Genomic DNA, 17,844 nt, shown 5'->3' on the forward strand with positions numbered 1-17,844 from the left:
ATAAACGTAATACCCAATCAAGTGTTATTTTTCTGCATCATAATTTTCCCTATTTTTTCAATATTATATTCTAAATGGAAAATTGTGAAGGGAGACAAAATCGAGGGTTCTCTCAAAATCAAAAGTATAAATATGGCTTTGACTCTCTTGCTCTATTCAACCACCACTTTCCCCCCTCTCCCTCAATCTGTTGCTGCTGTTCCGTGATTTCTCGCAGAAAAAATGGAGATTTGTCTATGGTTACTGGTGGCTTTGTCTCTGTTGCAGGCAAGGGGTTCATGACTCTTATTTCTCGTCTCATGTTTCAACTTTACTTTTCGGCTTTGTTCCGAGAATTTCTCGTAATGATCATAGACAGTTAGAATGTCGAGATTCGAGGATAATCTGGAATTCGTAGATCACCAGTTTCCTTCTTATTTCATTTTTTTTCTCGATTACTCTATACTTGAAGTTTGTTCTGTTTCCTTAGTTGGCTTGAAGCATTAGCTCTACGTTTTTAGTCGGCAATGAAATTTCAGTTGTTGAATCAGGCTTGTAGTTTTCATTGCTTTTGCATATTTAATTTAAACAGTTCATTCAAGTTTGTGCAGATAAGTTTTATATTTGTTTGTTTTTATTTTCTTGATTTTTCGTTATAAGTGTCTTTAGTTACCCGAGGTTACATAGCTTTAGTTGAATTATGGAATAGCTTCTCAGCTATATGATGAACGTAAGAATTGTAGTGCTTCCTTTTACAGGCTTTATGCATGATTTGAATATGGTTTTTTCATCCACTTTAAGTAATTACATAATTCATACACTACTCTAATGTTAGTCATATTTATGCAGAGCCCAATTGTATCTTTAGCAAGTGCAGATACTTATGACCCACGGTTTCTTTTGGTGTCTAATATCAGTTTAAGGTGAGGCCATTGCTATCATAATTTTCATATTTATGCCAAATGAGTTCCCCAAATATGACCCTTTTATTATGAAAGAAACATAAAATCACTTAATAGCCTTGTAATCTTTTTATAGATGCTATTTATTATAGGGATTCTAAACATTTTCATGTTAGTAAGAAGAAAGCTTCTATATTTATTGATTAGTAGATCAAGATAGTTAGCCCGTTTAATGTATCCAAGTTGGTTTGCCATTCTTGATTGCCTAAAGTGTTAGAACTATTCATGCTTTCTTAATTGATTAGTCACTATGCCTTTCTTTTTTGTTCAGGGAAAGACACTCAGAAGAGTATTGTGCAATGTATGATATTTGTGGAGAACGTAGTGATGGGAAGGTCTTGAACTGTCCTTATGGTTCCCCATCGGTGAAGGTATTTATTAGCAGAATTATTTACGTGCTTGTATAGCTCCAATGTACTGAGATACATTGTGGCTCTTATTTCAAATTTTATTTCTAAAGCATAACATGCAGATTGATAATAAGCAATAAGACAATGGTATTAGTATGACACTAGATTTATGCATTTTCTTTTCTCAGTGCATTGCATATTAACCTTTCCATGCACTTTACCTTTTACTTGTCTTTTATCTCAATTTTATTAGCTTGTTTCTGTTATAACTGGTAGGATAATATAAGTGTTGTAGCTATCGGATATTTTGTTCATTCTTTTTTCCCCTGTTTCCAGCCAGATGAGCTGCTTTCTTCAAAGATCCAAAGCTTGTGTCCAACAATCACTGGTAATGTTTGTTGTACAGAAGTTCAGTTTGACACATTGCGGGCCCAAGTCCAACAAGTAAGATTTACACCGTGGACTTTAATAGTATTTATTGTGCAGTTTCTTTTCTATTGATGTTCTTTCTTAGGATAATACAGAGTCCTACTGTTATGGATGAGTGTTTTAGTGCTTTCTTTTCTTTCTTCTTCCCATGCAAATGCATAGTTTTTAAGTATCATTAATTGTTTGGGAAAATTCTTAGACTTGCATTAGCTGTTATAAAAATATATTCTATCCTTGTATTCCGAATCGAAGTTTGAAAAAATCTACAAGTAAATATGCACTTTTACACCATTTGTATTGTATGTGATTCCCACCTGTGTTTTCCATCAAATTGTAAGTCCTTAAATTATTTTTACTTACCACTTGGGATCAATTTTCTTTGGTCTTCTCCTTTCTCTCTTAGAGCCTTCTCATTAGTGCAGCCATTTGTTCTCTACATACATGAGAAAACCATTTCAGTTAATTGTCTTGGTACTTCTTAGTTGTTTCATATTTTTTTGTCATTTCTGAATTATTTCATCTTTGTATTGCCCATTTCATTGAACTCCAGTCTTACAATTAATAATACTAACCAACTGTGAAGTCCTATTTTCTGTACTTCTGTGTAATGATTCTTTCTATATATCTCCCTTAATTTATGTAATTTTTGCAGGCGATTCCTTTTCTTGTAGGTTGCCCAGCATGCTTGAGGAACTTCTTAAACCTTTTCTGTGAACTTTCCTGCTCACCTAACCAGAGTTTATTCATCAATGTGACATCTGTTTCCAAGGTAAGAAATTGCCACTAGTGCTACATTTTGTTGTGTTAATCTAATGTGATATTACTCTTGTCTGTGACAACCAACAATTGCTTCTTTATGCCTTTGAAGTGGAACCATTGTTTTCCATGTAACTATATTTGCTTAGAAGAGCAATGAATCTTATATCTTTTTCTGAATTAGGTTAATGACAGTTTGACCGTGGATGGCATTGAATTTTATGTAACTGATGCTTTTGGTGAAGAGATGTATAACTCTTGCAAGGATGTGAAATTTGGGACAATGAATAGTCGAGCCATGGACTTCATTGGTGCAGGTGCTCAAAATTTTAAAGGTGAGGATATTTATGATGTTACATCCAAAAGATTATCCTTCCCATGTTTCATTCATATCATATCATCTTCAGTTACTTTTTTTTTTCTTGAATGAAAAGAATAAGATGTAGGGGATACCACACAAGGCTGACCTTCCATTAAAATCCAAGCCACAATTACAACAGATAGAAAAAAGGGGTCTAAATTGGCTGGAGACAAGGTTGTGCACACTGGGCTGGGCTACCTATCACAAGTGAACACACCAGTGTTCCATATGCATAAGGTGTGGGTCCCATGTGGGCCCCATGTGTACGGAAGACTGGCATGTTCATTTGTGATAGGTAGCCCAACACAGTGTTCGCAGTTTTGTCTCCAGCCCATCGGTTCCCACTTCCCAGCAAACGGTCCTAGCTCCAGAAAACTCCTGTATGCTATCATCACTGGGTACTAAAGGGTAGAGTTACAGGCGTGGCAGTGAATGCTATTGTCAGTTGATGGTTTTCAGTGGCAAGTATTGGATTTGTGTCTCTTTTCTGAAGGGTAGTGAAACTCAACTTTGATGAGTAACTTGGGGCCATAGGGTGTGAGAAGGTCAAATGATAACATTATCCTTCTAGTTTATTCCCAGCCTATTGGGAACAAGGATTCTACTAGAACAGATCTCCATGACTTCAGAAAGTTGAGGTGGAGGGATACTAATGGTTCTAATTGACTCCTGGGAATGGGATGCATATTGGAGAAGTTAGAGCCTGGATATACAATGGTCAGGTGACTTATTGGTAGCCATGCTGGAAAGTTCAGATGGTTTTGTGATGCATGTAATATTTTTTTCTTGATAATAAAGAAAAAACGGAAGGACATACAGGATCAGGTGATAAAACATCATCAACAAGGAGGTAGACCATACCACTGCAAATCAGGGGGCTTTTCGACACTACAACTTTCAGGTGGCCTAAGAGAAGAGGTAGAGCTTTATGGAGATTTGTTAGGGCTGCTTTAGTATGGACAGTTTGGGAAGAAAGAAATAACAAGATTTTTAATGATAAAGAAAGGGGTGTAGCTATTGTTTGGGAATGCCTGCTAATAAGCGCTATTAGCTGGGCCAAAACTTTGGATTTGTTTTCACTTTTCTCCTTTGTTGACATACAGAGAAACTATGAATCTGTTGCAAACTCTTCTTCAGTTAAGGACAAACCTGTAGTAGACTGGAAACCCCCAGAAGAAGGCTTTGTAAAGCTCAACTTTGATGGCAGCAGCCTTGGCAATCCTGGACCTTCTGGTATTGGGGGCATGATAGGAAGGAAGAGGGACAGATCGTTCCCTTATACTTTGGCCCAAATGGTGTGGGGGATGCGGTTAGTGCAGAGATGCAAGCTGCTATACAGGGATCACAAATTGCTAAAGAGTTGAACTTTGGGAGGTTGATCATTGGAGGTGACTCTAAAGTGGTAACTGGGTGGCTAAAAGAACCGGACAGTAGCTTGGTCTTTTAGGGGAAAGATAAGGAGGTTCAAGTGGCTTACTTCTAAAGTTCTAATCTCACAGTGAGAGTTCAGTGGGAGAGGAGATCGGCAAATGGGTTGGCAGACCTACTTGCTAGGCAAGGGGTGAACAGGGATCACTTATTCTGGGCTCAATTGTAATTTTACTTCATTTTGTAAGGCAGCAACTTGCACCTTCTGGGAGAACTCTGGCTTGTATCCACTTGTCGTTTTATTTATTCATCCTAATAAATTTCTTCATGATTCATAAAAAAAAAGATGCCTTGTGTTTCAAGCAAGCTACACATTTCTCATGTTACTAAAGTCTTCTTCTGGATGAAGCTTGGTTTGGTTGGGGCAGGTCCCACAAAAAATTTCAAGAAAGTATAAGAGAAAAGTGGTGAAGACAAAAGCATCGATTCCAAAGAGTTCTGGGCAGGAGGAAGTGTTTGAGGGGGAGGATTAGAGGTGGCTCGTGCAAGCTGTTTCTCTGTTTTGTTCTGATGGAGGTTGTTGGTTATTCTTAGATTTGGGGGTCAGGGGGTGGGTGTGTTGGTGGCTGAATGTTTTGAGGGAGGTCTTTGCAGTTAGTTTGGTTAAGACTCTTGTTGTTAGTTGTGTCTCAGGTGGTTTTCCCCTTTCTTGTGGGTGGTAGCTTATCACCTTTCTTTTTGTGTTCTCTTTTTTATTTTAATGAATTTCTTTTTATTGTAAAAAACAAGGTATTTATAGCCTTAAATGTTCATTGTTGAGGTTGTGGGAATTATGGAACTCAAAAGTCATTGACATATTATTAAAAACTCAAGTCTTTGTTTAATTCTGTTCTTATGTGTCTAATCTAATAGATTCCTTTTTCTATTCTATTGCACAAACTAATGTTATTTAATCATAACTACATGCTTTTTCTATAGGTTCTAAATCATTTAGTTTCTGATTATTATTTTGCAGAATGGTTTGAATTTATTGGTCGTCAAGCAGATCTTGATGTCCCTGGTTCACCATATGCCATTAATTTCCGGTCAAGTATCTCTGATTCCTCTGGGATGAAACCTATGAATGTATCTGTCTATTCATGCGGTGACACTTTGCTTGGTTGTTCTTGTGGTGATTGCCCTTCTTCTCCCACATGCTCCAGTTCACCACCCCCTCCTCCTCCCAAAAAATATACCTGTTCAATTAGTATCTGGCCTTTAAAGGTGAGGAGGAATGCTATATAGGATGGTTGCTTTTGATTCCTGTGGTTTTTTGGGCCTGTTTGCGATCTTAGGATCTGAATTTCTTTAGGGTGCATTTACTACATCATGTCCTACAATGTTAAAGACTGAGTGGTATCTTGGAATATTCCTATTTGGTAGTAGTTTCTGTGAGTTTGGCCTCTCCAACTTGGTTACATCTTTTGATGATTGCAGGTTAGATGTATCGAATTTGCAATGTCTATCCTATATATTATTTTGGTTTCTGCTTTCCTTGGATGGAGCTTGTTTCATAGGACAAGAGGAAGAAAGAGACTTGCTTCCAGATTGAAACCTTTGTTGAATGTCATGGATGAAAGTGAACTCCATTTTCTTAACAAGCAGAAAGATGAGAACCTTACTTTACAGGTGTTTTCCAAAACACTGATGTGTAATTGCATTCTTGCATTTTGACATGATTTGCTAGTACTTGGATCCTTTTTCTTTTGCTCTTCTAATTTTCTTTTTCTTAGGTCTTTGAGATTGATCTTCTCTTTCCCCAATGGTAGTGTAGTAAATTTGATTGAATTTGGAGTTTTAAATTTATAGCCCCTTTCCATCTTTTCTCTCTTCTCTCTCTCTCTCTCTCTCTCTCTCTCTCTAAAAACAAAAAATAGCCCCTTTTCATGTTTGGAATTCCTATGTTACTGAAATATAGGGCTGTTAATGGGTCGGGTCTGGGTAGAAACGGAACCGATCCAACAAGAAATATTAAGGACTCGGAACCAAACCAGGCCTGATAGGGTCTCTAAATTGTATATTATATAATTTATTAATAGACCTACTGAAAATTATATTATATACTTTAAATATATATTATATATAATATTTATAATATGTAGCTCAGGACGGGTCTAAGCTGGTTCAGGACTGGGTAGAACCGGTTTCGAACCGATTGTAATAGACCTACTGAAAATAATATATATTATATATTATTTATTAATATATTATATACATTAGTTATATATTATATTTAATATATATTAATATTATATACATTAAATATATGTTATATATTATAAATATTATATATAATATTTATAATACATAGCTTGGGTTGGGTCTAAGTTGGTTCTGGACTGGATAGAACCGGTTTCGAACTGGTAATAATTGGGACAATATTCCAGGAACCGGAACCGACCCATCCATTCCAGTTCCTGGAACCAGAACTGATCCAATTGGTTTGGGTCCATCATGTCGGATCCAACCCGGCCCATTGACAACCCTAGAGAAATATTGGCACAAGGAGATGGGCATATTTTGGGGATCTATCGCAAAATTGCTTTATATAAAAAATGGTTGTTACAACGTTGGTCCCAGCTATCTGGTGTCTTGGGGGAGGGGGGGGTGGACTGGTTATGGACCTAACTTTTGGCATTTTCTTTTATACAAAATGGTTGCTTTCAGACTTGAACCTCCACTATCATGCTTGTCAGCCTGAGATTTTATCATTACACCAAGCAATGGCCCCTTTTCCAACCATTGCTTTAAATATTGCTCTGTATTATTTTTTGATGGAAATGAAAAATGTTGTAAATATATAGATGTAAAGTTGTACTGAAGGGCATATAGCCAAAAAGAAACTTTATTGTATAGTTTGTTAGGCCTGGTTTGTTTCCAATGCAATTTTATTTGTAGTAGTGTGAAAGTATGGGAGTGCAAATGATATGAGTGCAAAATCTGATTTATTCTTGTTTCAGATTTTGCCTTATTCTGTTGTTGTATTGCAAGATAAAGTAAAGTAAATCCTGATGAAAAGTAAAGTTAAATCCCAGGCAAAAGTGTGCCAGAACTTTCTTTCTTCTTATTTGCACTCTCATGCATTGGTACTAGTCAGATGAAATTGCACTGCAAACAAATGAAGACTTACACCCAAAATGGCTTGCCAGTGTGTAAAGATTGTACAGTGAACTTTTTTTTTTTCACTACCTGATCCCTTTCTTCAAAGATCTTGTTTCCTTTTGCTAGCTATAGTGCTTTTCATAATTTTTACCTTTTGTATGATGATTGATGATATGTATATTTTTTTCAGATGCTTGAAGAGGTTCCTCAAATGGTAAATGGTGATCAACTTTCTATTGTTCAAGGATACATATCGAGTTGGTATAGGTCAGTTTATGGCATCTCTTCTACAGTACTTCTGTTTATAAGAGGAGCTTACTATTATTATTGTTATTATCATTATTACTGTTATGATATTATTATTTTTATAATGTTGTTCATTGCATTTATTTTCTACATTCAGGAGATATGGATCATGGGTTGCTAGAAACCCAACTCTTGTTTTATGTTCATCGTTGGCTGTTGTTCTTCTACTCTGCCTAGGTTTAATCCATTTCAAGGTGGAGACACGACCTGAGAAGGTAAAAATAGGTTTTTGGTTGAGATTATGTTTTTAGTTTTTATATCCAAATCCAACCATGTGACAACCTTCCATTATCATATTCTTGCTAATTCCCCTTATCTGTGTACAATACATTGCCAATCTTGTTGTTATTTTCTGTATTATGAATCTACATTTCAGTACCCTATGAAATGCATTTAAGGACCAGCCAAGTACACCCCCAGATTTGTGATCAAGAATGGGATCTCTTCAAGCTGTTTGGAACGACATATATAGGGATTAGGGAACAAACGTTCTGGGTTAGGATAATCAGTTAATAGTAGTACTCTATGGAGAAAAGTAGAGAGAACTTGATCTTTGTTCAAATTGCATTTACAAAACAAAGGTGTTGCTCCCATTTTATAGCCTAAAAGTACAAGGAAATCAACTTAGACTAGAGCTTCAGATAGGACTTGTATTTAGATCATAAATCTTACCAATGTAAAGAAACCATAAATTACTAAAAATAGTAAGTTTGTGATTTACTATAAATACTAATTAAGGACATTACTACTTGTAGTAAGTCTGGATGTTACTATAAATAGTACTTTTGTTTTTACTAAGAATAGTAAATTTCTAGAAAGCTTAACTGTGGCCATCTTGCACTCCTGTTATCAATTGAACTCCCAAAATACCCTTACAATGGTTCTTTAAATTAAACTTTAAAGAAAAAAAGACATCTAAATGCTTTCCCCTTCTTCCTGAGTTGCCGATCAAAAAAAAAAAATCTAAATGCTTTCCCAACTCAACAAAAACTCTAGCATTATTCACTTGGGCAAGTCTAACTGTAGGATCCACCGGTGAAATGGTTGACTTTGATTGTTGACTAATTTGTAGACTTAAGAAACAACTCCAAAGCTGCTTCAAGAAAACACCCTTCTGCTCATTTGTTTTGGCTGAAACTTGGTGAGTATCTAGTACTATAAAGACTACTGATGAAATTTGGCTTTAATCCACCAAGTAGCTTCTAAGATATGGCTTGATTGCTTGGGGCTGTTGTTTTGGAATTTGAATTGTTGGACAATCATCTCTGCCACTGTTTCTTGTTTCTATGTCTGCATCAGAAAACAATTGGTTTGCTGCACTAATAACACCTACTGATCTAAAGTTGTGATGTTTTGATATGCACATTCTTATTGATATTCCATTCAGGGTGATATTTTCTAGGTACTCATCCTTATTTATTATCATTTGAGAAACCATAGTAATCTGATCATTCAATCTTCATGTTCATAATATTTTCACATATAATGGCAGCTATGGGTTGGTCCTGGGAGTAGAGCTGCAGAAGAGAAGTACTTTTTTGACAGCCACCTAGCCCCCTTTTATAGAATTGAACAGGTATTTTTCATTGTTACCACCTAATATGATTCTTGTTGCCATCAAATCTAGTGTTGTAAGCTGGTTTTAGCTAAGGTCAGCCTGCCATACTTTCTTGGGATGGCCTATGAATGAAATCAATACAGGCTGGCTAAACTCGTATCGTTGCTATGATGTGAAAAAACAACAATGGTGCCAGACCACTATATGTTGTTATTTTCCCAAACCAGAAACTCTGTTGAAAGAATATTAAATTAGCTTTTTAAAAATTTTCTATTACTCAAAAAAAAAAAATTAGCTTTTTAATGGCAATATAAGGTCTGTTCTTATTTCCGAGGGTTTGCAATTGATAAGGGAAATGGTGTAATATCATAAGGAACATATGTTTTACTACTAAATGGTTATTCTTTTTCAGCTTATATTAGCAACTATTCCTGATCCAAAGAATGGGAAGTCACCAAGTATTGTGACAGAAGATAACATTCAGCTACTCTTTGAAATACAAAAGAAGGTATGTGAGTGATTTTTTGTTACTTTTCAACTGTTTCTTGATCAACAAGATGACAAGAAGATATTTCTTTAATATAGGAGATAAACTGTACAAGTAAAAGGGAAAAAGATAGCCTCTAGCCTTTTTTTGGGTATAGTACCTTACTGTACATGAGAACATCCTATACATACTGCCCTGCACACCTTCTTTTTCAGAAAAAAAAGGATATCCACTAGGCATATAAAAGCAATTTATGTTCAAAATCAAAATAGGATTGTTTGGTAATTCTCCCAAAATAAGATTGATAAAAAAATTCTCCCAAAATAAGTGTCTTAATCCCTCTCAAAATCCACCCTATTTGTAGCAGCAAACCCTTTTAAAACTAAGGACCAGTATATCAACATTGGACAATAATCACACAGATCAATGGAAAGGATGAGATATATTTTAAATATTGTTTTATTTGTTTCACTCCAAATCTTCCAAAAATTTTCAATTGGAACTGTTATCTCACAAGATATGGCCCTCAAAACCAAATAGGACAAAAGGCCTTGCCAGTTGCACCTCATCCCTCCTCCCCAATTCATGATGTCATTACTTTGCAGACTTCTATTTTAATGGGTTCTAGGGGAACTTCCGCTTAGCCATGGTTCCTCCTTTTGCTGTTTGTAGGATCATTCTGGAAAGAAATCGAACTATAGATTTTTTTTTGCAGGAGAGGAGAGGTCTTTGGTTTATGTTTTTGCAGATACTAGTAGCCTCCTCATGGATTTTAGCCCTTAAAGCCTTTGGCTCTTTTGTCAGGATGGGTTTTAGTTTAGTTGGAATTTCCAGCATTTGAACATAAGACACTAAATCACGCAATCTTTGAGACCGTTGGCAAAGCTTTCTGAGCCTGCATCAATTATCAACATTTGAACCGATTTCCATATCCAGTTTAACTGCAATATGTTGTCTTTCTGTGCTCCCCCCCTCCAAAAAAAAAGCTGAGATCTGTTGACCTCTTGTCTTGATAAACCATTATCCAAACAATTGGCTAACATGTGGTTCCAGGCACATTTACAAATTCTTCCCCCTCCTAGAACCTGTATTTCTGTCATAGCATTCTGATGCTACCATTGTTACTGCTCTACTATTGCCCTTTTGCCACTTGCCAGCCAATCAGCTACTTTTCAATACCTTTCTTGGAAGAGTTCTTTAACCTTCATTATATATATCTACAACCACTTATGAGAAGAACATTTCTGAAACTGGGGTCCCTAATTTTTGGCATACAAACATGCTTCATCTTGATTGAGTGAAACCCCTTATTTATTTTTTTAATTTTTTCTGTTCCCTTTCCAGAAGGATATCTTCTTATTCTTCTTCTTGTCCTAGAGTTCTCAACGATGAACGAAGTAAATCAAATCACTTGCTAGTTGCTAATATATATTTTTTTTATGGTATTTACCAGCGAACTCTGTATCAACTGTCACCTTGGCATAAGATTCAAATATGCTTCCACTGTTACTTCCTGCTACTTAAATGTTATATTTACCATGCCAAGAATCTTTTCATTCATTCCCACAACTTGACAGGTTGATTTAATTCGTGCAAATTATTCTGGATCAATTGTAGCCCTATCTGACATATGCTTGAAGCCACTCGATCAGGAGTGTGCTACTCAAAGTGTCCTGCAGGTATCACTCTTCCATTCTTCTCAAGTCATTTTCTATGCGGTCTGAATGCCAGTGGAAAGTTTATATCTTGCAGTATAAAATATGTGAGTCATGCTTTTTTTTTTTGAGGTTCTATAGGTGATATTGATATTGTCATGTAATTAATTTTTGGCATTAGTTTTGTATGTATGAGGTTTAACAATTTAATGTCTTCTATTCCACACTTGAGGTTAGAATAGGCTCTCAGGTTTTATGCTACCTCTGAACTTGTAGGAAGCGAAAAAGGGGGAGAGAGAGAGAGAAGATACTAATTTTCTGTTGTTTAGTTAGACCTGTGGAACCAACGAACTTCAGTGATTGATCAGACTTTTAATATTTTCTGTTGTTTAATTAGACGTGTGGAACCAATGAACATCAGTGACTGGTCATACTTGATGCCCATTGTTGGGACAGCATGGCTATTATGAATTTATCAAGCTCTGGTTAAGAGGTTCTCTCTTTGCAACCAGAAAGTCATGAATTCATTTTATGGTCTGCTTGATTTATGTGGTTGATAATATGGATCTTTAGAGGATGTGTTGTTTTGTATGAACTATATCTTACTATAGTCAATGTGATTAGTTGTTTTGGCCTGCATTGGCAGAAGTCAATCAGTTGGTGCCTAGGTAAATGGCTAAAATACTTATCAACTATATGGTGCAAGTCTTAAGTGAGTTATCAGTGGACAGGGTGATGCTAAGGCCTAATTGATCCATTGGTTGATGCTTTTGAAACCCTGCCATTATTTATTTTTTATATATTTTGTCTGGCTCATCCTAATTCTACTGCTGCAGGTATTCTGTCTCTTGTTTAGATCTTTTGGGTAATCTAGCATTTGGATCTCACAAATGCGAGTCAAGCGAAATAACATTTTAAGTTGCTTAAGCAAGAAAACTATCCCCCTAAGCTGCATATATCCCAAAAGGCTTAGATAAAACAAAACAGACAACTGATAAATAAAAAGAAAGAACCATCTCTATAACCTCAAAGTGACAAATGATACCCCGGTCCAACTACTTGTATAACTTGTGCAGCTTCAAATACAACATCCAACTGAAGAGAAGATACAATTCCAGAAATAGACCGATGAAAGAAAGCCTGAAAAAGCAAAGTTCAACTAGAATCCAAGATGCCCCATGGCCTTTTCTTTCCAAACATTTTCCCTTTGTTACATCTCCTAACCTGTTTTCTTGGAGTCCCTGTCAGTTCCTAGTTCATTTATTTTGGGGCTAATCTATGATAAACACTGCTGATATTGTTTAGGATGGATCTCATTATCTTTCATTTTTCTTTCCTTTGTTATTTCTACTGTCTGGAATCCTTCATGTAGCTTCTGATATCTTTATTTGTTTAATTTCTGTATTTGTTCCTATTAATCAAGATACATTTTTTTCCTTAAAAAGATCGTTAAAATCCAATTTTGAGTAAAGATGATAAATGGAAGCATATTATTGAGGTCTTCTAATTATTTTTTCCCCTCTTCTTGGTTTAGTCATGTTATTCATCCATTCCTTATGCCGTCTCCATGTGTGTGAATTGTGAAATGGGATTTTATATGTGCTGATTTGTACTTTAAATGTTTGTTGCCATGGTTACTCTATACTGGCTTAATGTTATCTTTCTCTAAGAGTACATAGTTCTATGGCTTCATCAAGTTAGAATGTGCAATTCTTACAACTGCTGTTATACATGCTTGTGGAATCATTCAGCTATTCTGAAAGATCAATGCTGATTACTTTTCCCTTAACAGTATTTCAAAATGGACCCTGAAAAATATGATGATTATGGGGGAGTTGATCACGTTGAGTATTGCCTTCAGGTAAATTTTGAATATATCTTTATAGCTACCAGTGTTTTATATAATTTGTTTTGCATTTTTTTGAGAGAAGGTATAATCTTATTCTATTAAAAAACATCATGTACAGCAAGATAGTCTACACATGGGCTAGACAAAATTGCCCTTGCAGCACTATACCCCCAACCTTTGCTTTACAAAAAGATTCTTATGTACAAAAAAGGAGTTATAACCTATATTGTTGAACAGCTTATGATAACCAAGCCAAGAAAGCATTTTTCCTTAGATTTTCTGATAAACAGATCGTAAAACTGTCCTTGTTTTTGAACATTCTTGAGTTTCTTTCTTGCCATATACACCAAAAAACTACCACTGGAGTCATATTTGAGACCAACTCTCCCCTTTTACTCAGTCCTACTACCCGCCAACCTTTTACAAAATCTGCTAGACTCTAGGCAGCATGTCATGGAGTGCAAAGGTGAGACCATTGTGACCTGACCCATCAGGAAAGATATCTAATGGAAGAGGTTTAGTGAACACTCTAGATGCTTTCAGAAGCCCCATGAGTATTCTAGAAGATTTATGAAGATCTTTGTGCATTATAGATATTTGTACATAATTCTAGAACATTCTTGTAGAGAACTCTAGAAGATATCTAGAAGAATCCTAACTGTTGGATGTATGACATTTGTAAAAATCTAGACTATTCATTGTAAGGCCCAAAGTCTATATAAGGTGGAGCCCCTCATTTGGTGGGGGACATCCAAGAGTTGTAATTCCCCTTCTTGAGCAATACAAAGAGTTCTTTGAGTTCTCATTCTCTTACCTTGTGTGTGTGCGTATCCCTAAGTTGCCTAAGAGTGTGGGTTGAGTTGGTGAGCTACTTGTTCCTAGAGCCAGGATGGTGCTCTAAGCAGGGAAGGTTGACTTGTGGAGTGAATGACTGCTGCCCAAGTGTTGCTTGGGATGCTAGAGGAGTCTATGTTTGTGACAAGCGACTTTGGATTTCAAATAACTCTGATATTCTCGACCATATTCCATAAGAAAATCTGCAATGCAATAGAAGATGGTTCATCGATTCCAAGTGTCCTTCGCACTATACACAATCAACTGAGTTGAACAACATACCCTTCTGCATGAGGTTGTTAGACAGTTTTGTATGCCCTTACCTTCAATCAAAATGATGTACTTTATGAATTTATTGTAAATGAATAAAAGTGCATGTTTGATTCATGTTTCCTTGGTATGTTTCTATGTAATACCCTTAAACTGGACACTTAATGAGACTCGTGTTAGTTTAGAATGTTCATAGCCAGTGGGTCGGTCTGGGGAGACATATCCTGACAAGGCTGACACTGTGGTGCCACCAAGTCGGTTGGGGTGGCTTGTCTCAGCTACCGGGGTGAGACCCTAGGCACATATAGTGTGAGATTAATTGAATCTTTGAACTGGACCAGATTTCCAGTATTGCCCTAGACCTTGGAGATTGATGGGCAAAACTAGAAAGTTACACCCGACCCCTAGACTCGATTATGATACTGCACTAGGTGTCGGATTAGACTGTCTTTGATGTACCAATCAGTGAGATCCTTAGCGGGGGTCAAAACCTGGGTATGTTGGGATAGTCTGAGAATTCATCTGAGTGAGTGATCATAGTGACAGGATCAGCCCCTTTGTCGGACAAAGGTAATGATCGGGGATGCACTCTCACTGATGGAAACCAAGACTGTTGGCAACCGATTTCAATCATTGAGATTTGTTTTGCAAAATATATTTTATATGAGATATAAAAGTATACGAATTATAGTTTCGAAATGATTTGCAAAAGGTTTTAATTCCCGGGATCCATATTTGAGAGAGTGCAACACTGTTCCTTGCAGCCGAGGGAGAGGTCCTCTCTTGTCGGGCAGTGTATGATCATTATGGGTTGAGAGGTTAAGTGTAAGGCCATTGAGATAATACCTGATGGGCTAATCTTGCATCTGCCCACAGTCCCTAGGTGTTACAAGGTGGTTTGGCCCAGGGACCACTTAGGGTAAGTGTTGGGCCCATAGAGCCCATCTGATGGGTTTCAGGGGGTGCACTGTCCATAACAGTGTATTCGGCCAGGCCTTGTAACAAAGGCTGGGCTAAACCCATGTGGCTGATGTGTAGATCAATGTTTGGGTCCCATGCCATACAAGGAAGCCCAATTAGGCAGCAGTTTGGAAGGCTAAATGAATACATAACCCTAAATGGGCCTTAAGCCCATTTCGAATTGGGCTAATTTGATTAGTCTTTAAGGGGTGAATTCTGAGATAAGATCAGTTGATAGGATTGGGCCCACACCCTATCCACTCAGGGAGTCCAAGATCTAAATGAGATTTAGATTTGGAAACTTCCTAATTAGATTAGGAGCTGGCTGATCTAATCTACAGATAAGATAAGGATTATCCCTTATCTTAAAGGGACTTTTAATCCAGATATGATTTGGGTTAGCAACTCCTAATGGGATTAGGAACTGATCCCTTTAAGTCTATAAAAGGAAGAGGGGGCGGCAGCCTTTAGACATCCAACACAATCACCAGCAACAGTCTTGTCTTCAGAGCTGAGATCACAAAAGAGAGAATTCTGCACCCTGCAAATACTCTCTAGCCGCCTCCTTCCTGCAGCCGCCACCTATAGCAGTTCGATCTCCATTGCTTGGGAGAAATCAAGATTGGATCTTGATTCCAATCTTTTGGAGAAAAGATTGGTAGGAGTTGTATTCACAAGCCGTCCAGGTGATCATTGAGAAGGATCAAGTTCTTTTGGAGGAACACTGCTGATTCTGCTCCACCCTGCACTGTGCCATCTTCAGTGGGAGTAGTTTTTTGGATTCTACCTTGGGCGTAAACACATTGAGAGATACTATTTCTCTGTATCATGTATTATCTCTCTCTCCTCCTTTTGGTTCAGGTCTGGTTCAGTTTATGGTTCAAGAATGATCATTGAAAATATTATTTTCTAAATAGGGAATTCGATTCCCAGTTGAAGGGAGAGAAAAATTTTTGAAATTCGCCCCCTTTATTCCACAATCTTGGGCGTCCATGTGATGGATTTCCTATCCCTTCAGAGGTTGTCCCTGGTAAGAATTTTGTTTAGGTAAGCAGTTCATATGAAAAAAAAAGCAATTCTTGAGGGTACATTCTTGCCCTAGATGATGTTGGCTGGGACTGTCTGCTCCTCTGCTTGTCATAATTACAAAACATACTGTATGCAAGATTAAGAATGTTAACTCTTTAACTTCAACCTACTGACCCTTCTTTTCAGGTAGGTTATGTTGACAATGATTCAGTGACTGCTAGTGGACCCCCATAACTAACACATTATAACAAATTAATATAACAAAAATAACTTTTTTTTTTATCAATAACAATTTCATTAAATTTCACGGAAACAACATAAGAATAATTACAACAAGGAAGACAAACACTCTTATCTTCTAAATACAACTTAAGCCCTCAAGAAAAGAAAAGGAAAGGAAAGGAAGGAACAGTTAAATTACAACTTGGCCCAAAACATTGATTCCCTCTCTACCCCTTGTTTAGCTAATCCATCTGCTACAGAATTAGTTGATCTTTTAACCCAACTCATCTTAACTTCCATCTTTTGCACCAGCCACTTAAATTTCCTTCTCTCATTGCTGTAATTCCATAAACCACTGTTGTCTTTATTCAGCCACCTTGCCACCACCTTCGAGTCCCCTTCAATTATGAGTTTTCTGATATTCATCTCCTTAGCTTTCTGGGCTCCTTCCATAACTGCCAAGATCTCAACTCTAAGGGAGTCACCCACTCCAATTGGGCCTGAGAATAGGGCAGAAATGATCCCATTCTCATCCCTAAAAACACCCCCAATATGGCAGAAAGATCCTGGAATTTCTTTCTTCCCATAATAACCAACATACTGCAGCCCTCAGTACTCTCCGCATAGTCCTTCCCCTTTTCATACGCCACCTGAAAAAAGAAGGGGAGAAAAGACTCTGCATGTCTGATGGAGGGTTCCAACTACACCCAAAGAGAGAAAAAGCCCATTCCCACATTGACTTTGCAAATTGGCAAGACACCAGTAAGTGAAAACCACTTTCCCCATCTGCTTTGCAAAGAACACACCAATGAGGTGACAAGCAAGTATTGGGTCTCTTCTTTTGGAGCAGATCACCAGTGTTGAATCTTTCTAGATATGCTTCCCAACAAAAACTACCAACCCTAGGAGGAATTGGTCTGCACCAACAAAAATAACTTTCTGCCCCAGAAAATTGAAAAATACATACAAAAGAGGTGAAAATGCAAATCCATCTGTTAGCTATTTGATTTTCCCATTGTTTCATATGTTTGTATTGATGTATTATAGCATTAATTCCGTGGTTCAACATACAGTTATGTCTTCACTGTTTTCTGAACATTAGCATGCTAAAATCTTCTGAGATAATAGGTCGTCTGAGATGAGCTCTCACTTCTACATCTGTAATTTTTCCTTTTACTTTTGGGTATCTAATACATGTTCCCACCTTCAGCATTACACCTCTGCGGGTACATGCATGAGTGCATTTAAGGCTCCTCTTGATCCAAGCACAGCATTGGGGGGATTTTCCGGGAACAATTATTCAGAGGTAATATAAGTAAAGTAGTCTG

General features: G+C 37.0%; 1 protein-coding gene across 2 annotated transcripts in view; it reads left to right on the plus strand.

Moving 5' to 3' along the window:
* The window catches only part of LOC148849770 (uncharacterized), a 45,880-nt gene continuing 28,036 nt past the window's right edge, over positions 1-17,844 (plus strand). For both annotated transcript variants that reach the window (XM_088945125.1, XM_088945126.1), the window contains exons 1-15: positions 1-267; positions 829-902; positions 1,213-1,312; positions 1,628-1,735; positions 2,373-2,489; positions 2,661-2,811; positions 5,221-5,468; positions 5,682-5,873; positions 7,537-7,613; positions 7,750-7,867; positions 9,145-9,228; positions 9,623-9,718; positions 11,275-11,376; positions 13,145-13,207; positions 17,721-17,822. In XM_088945125.1, the coding sequence (XP_088801251.1) occupies positions 223-267; positions 829-902; positions 1,213-1,312; positions 1,628-1,735; positions 2,373-2,489; positions 2,661-2,811; positions 5,221-5,468; positions 5,682-5,873; positions 7,537-7,613; positions 7,750-7,867; positions 9,145-9,228; positions 9,623-9,718; positions 11,275-11,376; positions 13,145-13,207; positions 17,721-17,822 (1,677 nt within the window). In that variant the 5' untranslated portion in view covers positions 1-222. The remainder of the gene's footprint in view (positions 268-828; positions 903-1,212; positions 1,313-1,627; positions 1,736-2,372; positions 2,490-2,660; positions 2,812-5,220; positions 5,469-5,681; positions 5,874-7,536; positions 7,614-7,749; positions 7,868-9,144; positions 9,229-9,622; positions 9,719-11,274; positions 11,377-13,144; positions 13,208-17,720; positions 17,823-17,844) is intronic.

This window comes from Nelumbo lutea, chromosome 5 (genome assembly GCF_056320005.1).
Source record: "Nelumbo lutea isolate HS-2025 chromosome 5, American lotus-T2T, whole genome shotgun sequence".
Lineage (NCBI taxonomy): Eukaryota > Viridiplantae > Streptophyta > Magnoliopsida > Proteales > Nelumbonaceae > Nelumbo > Nelumbo lutea.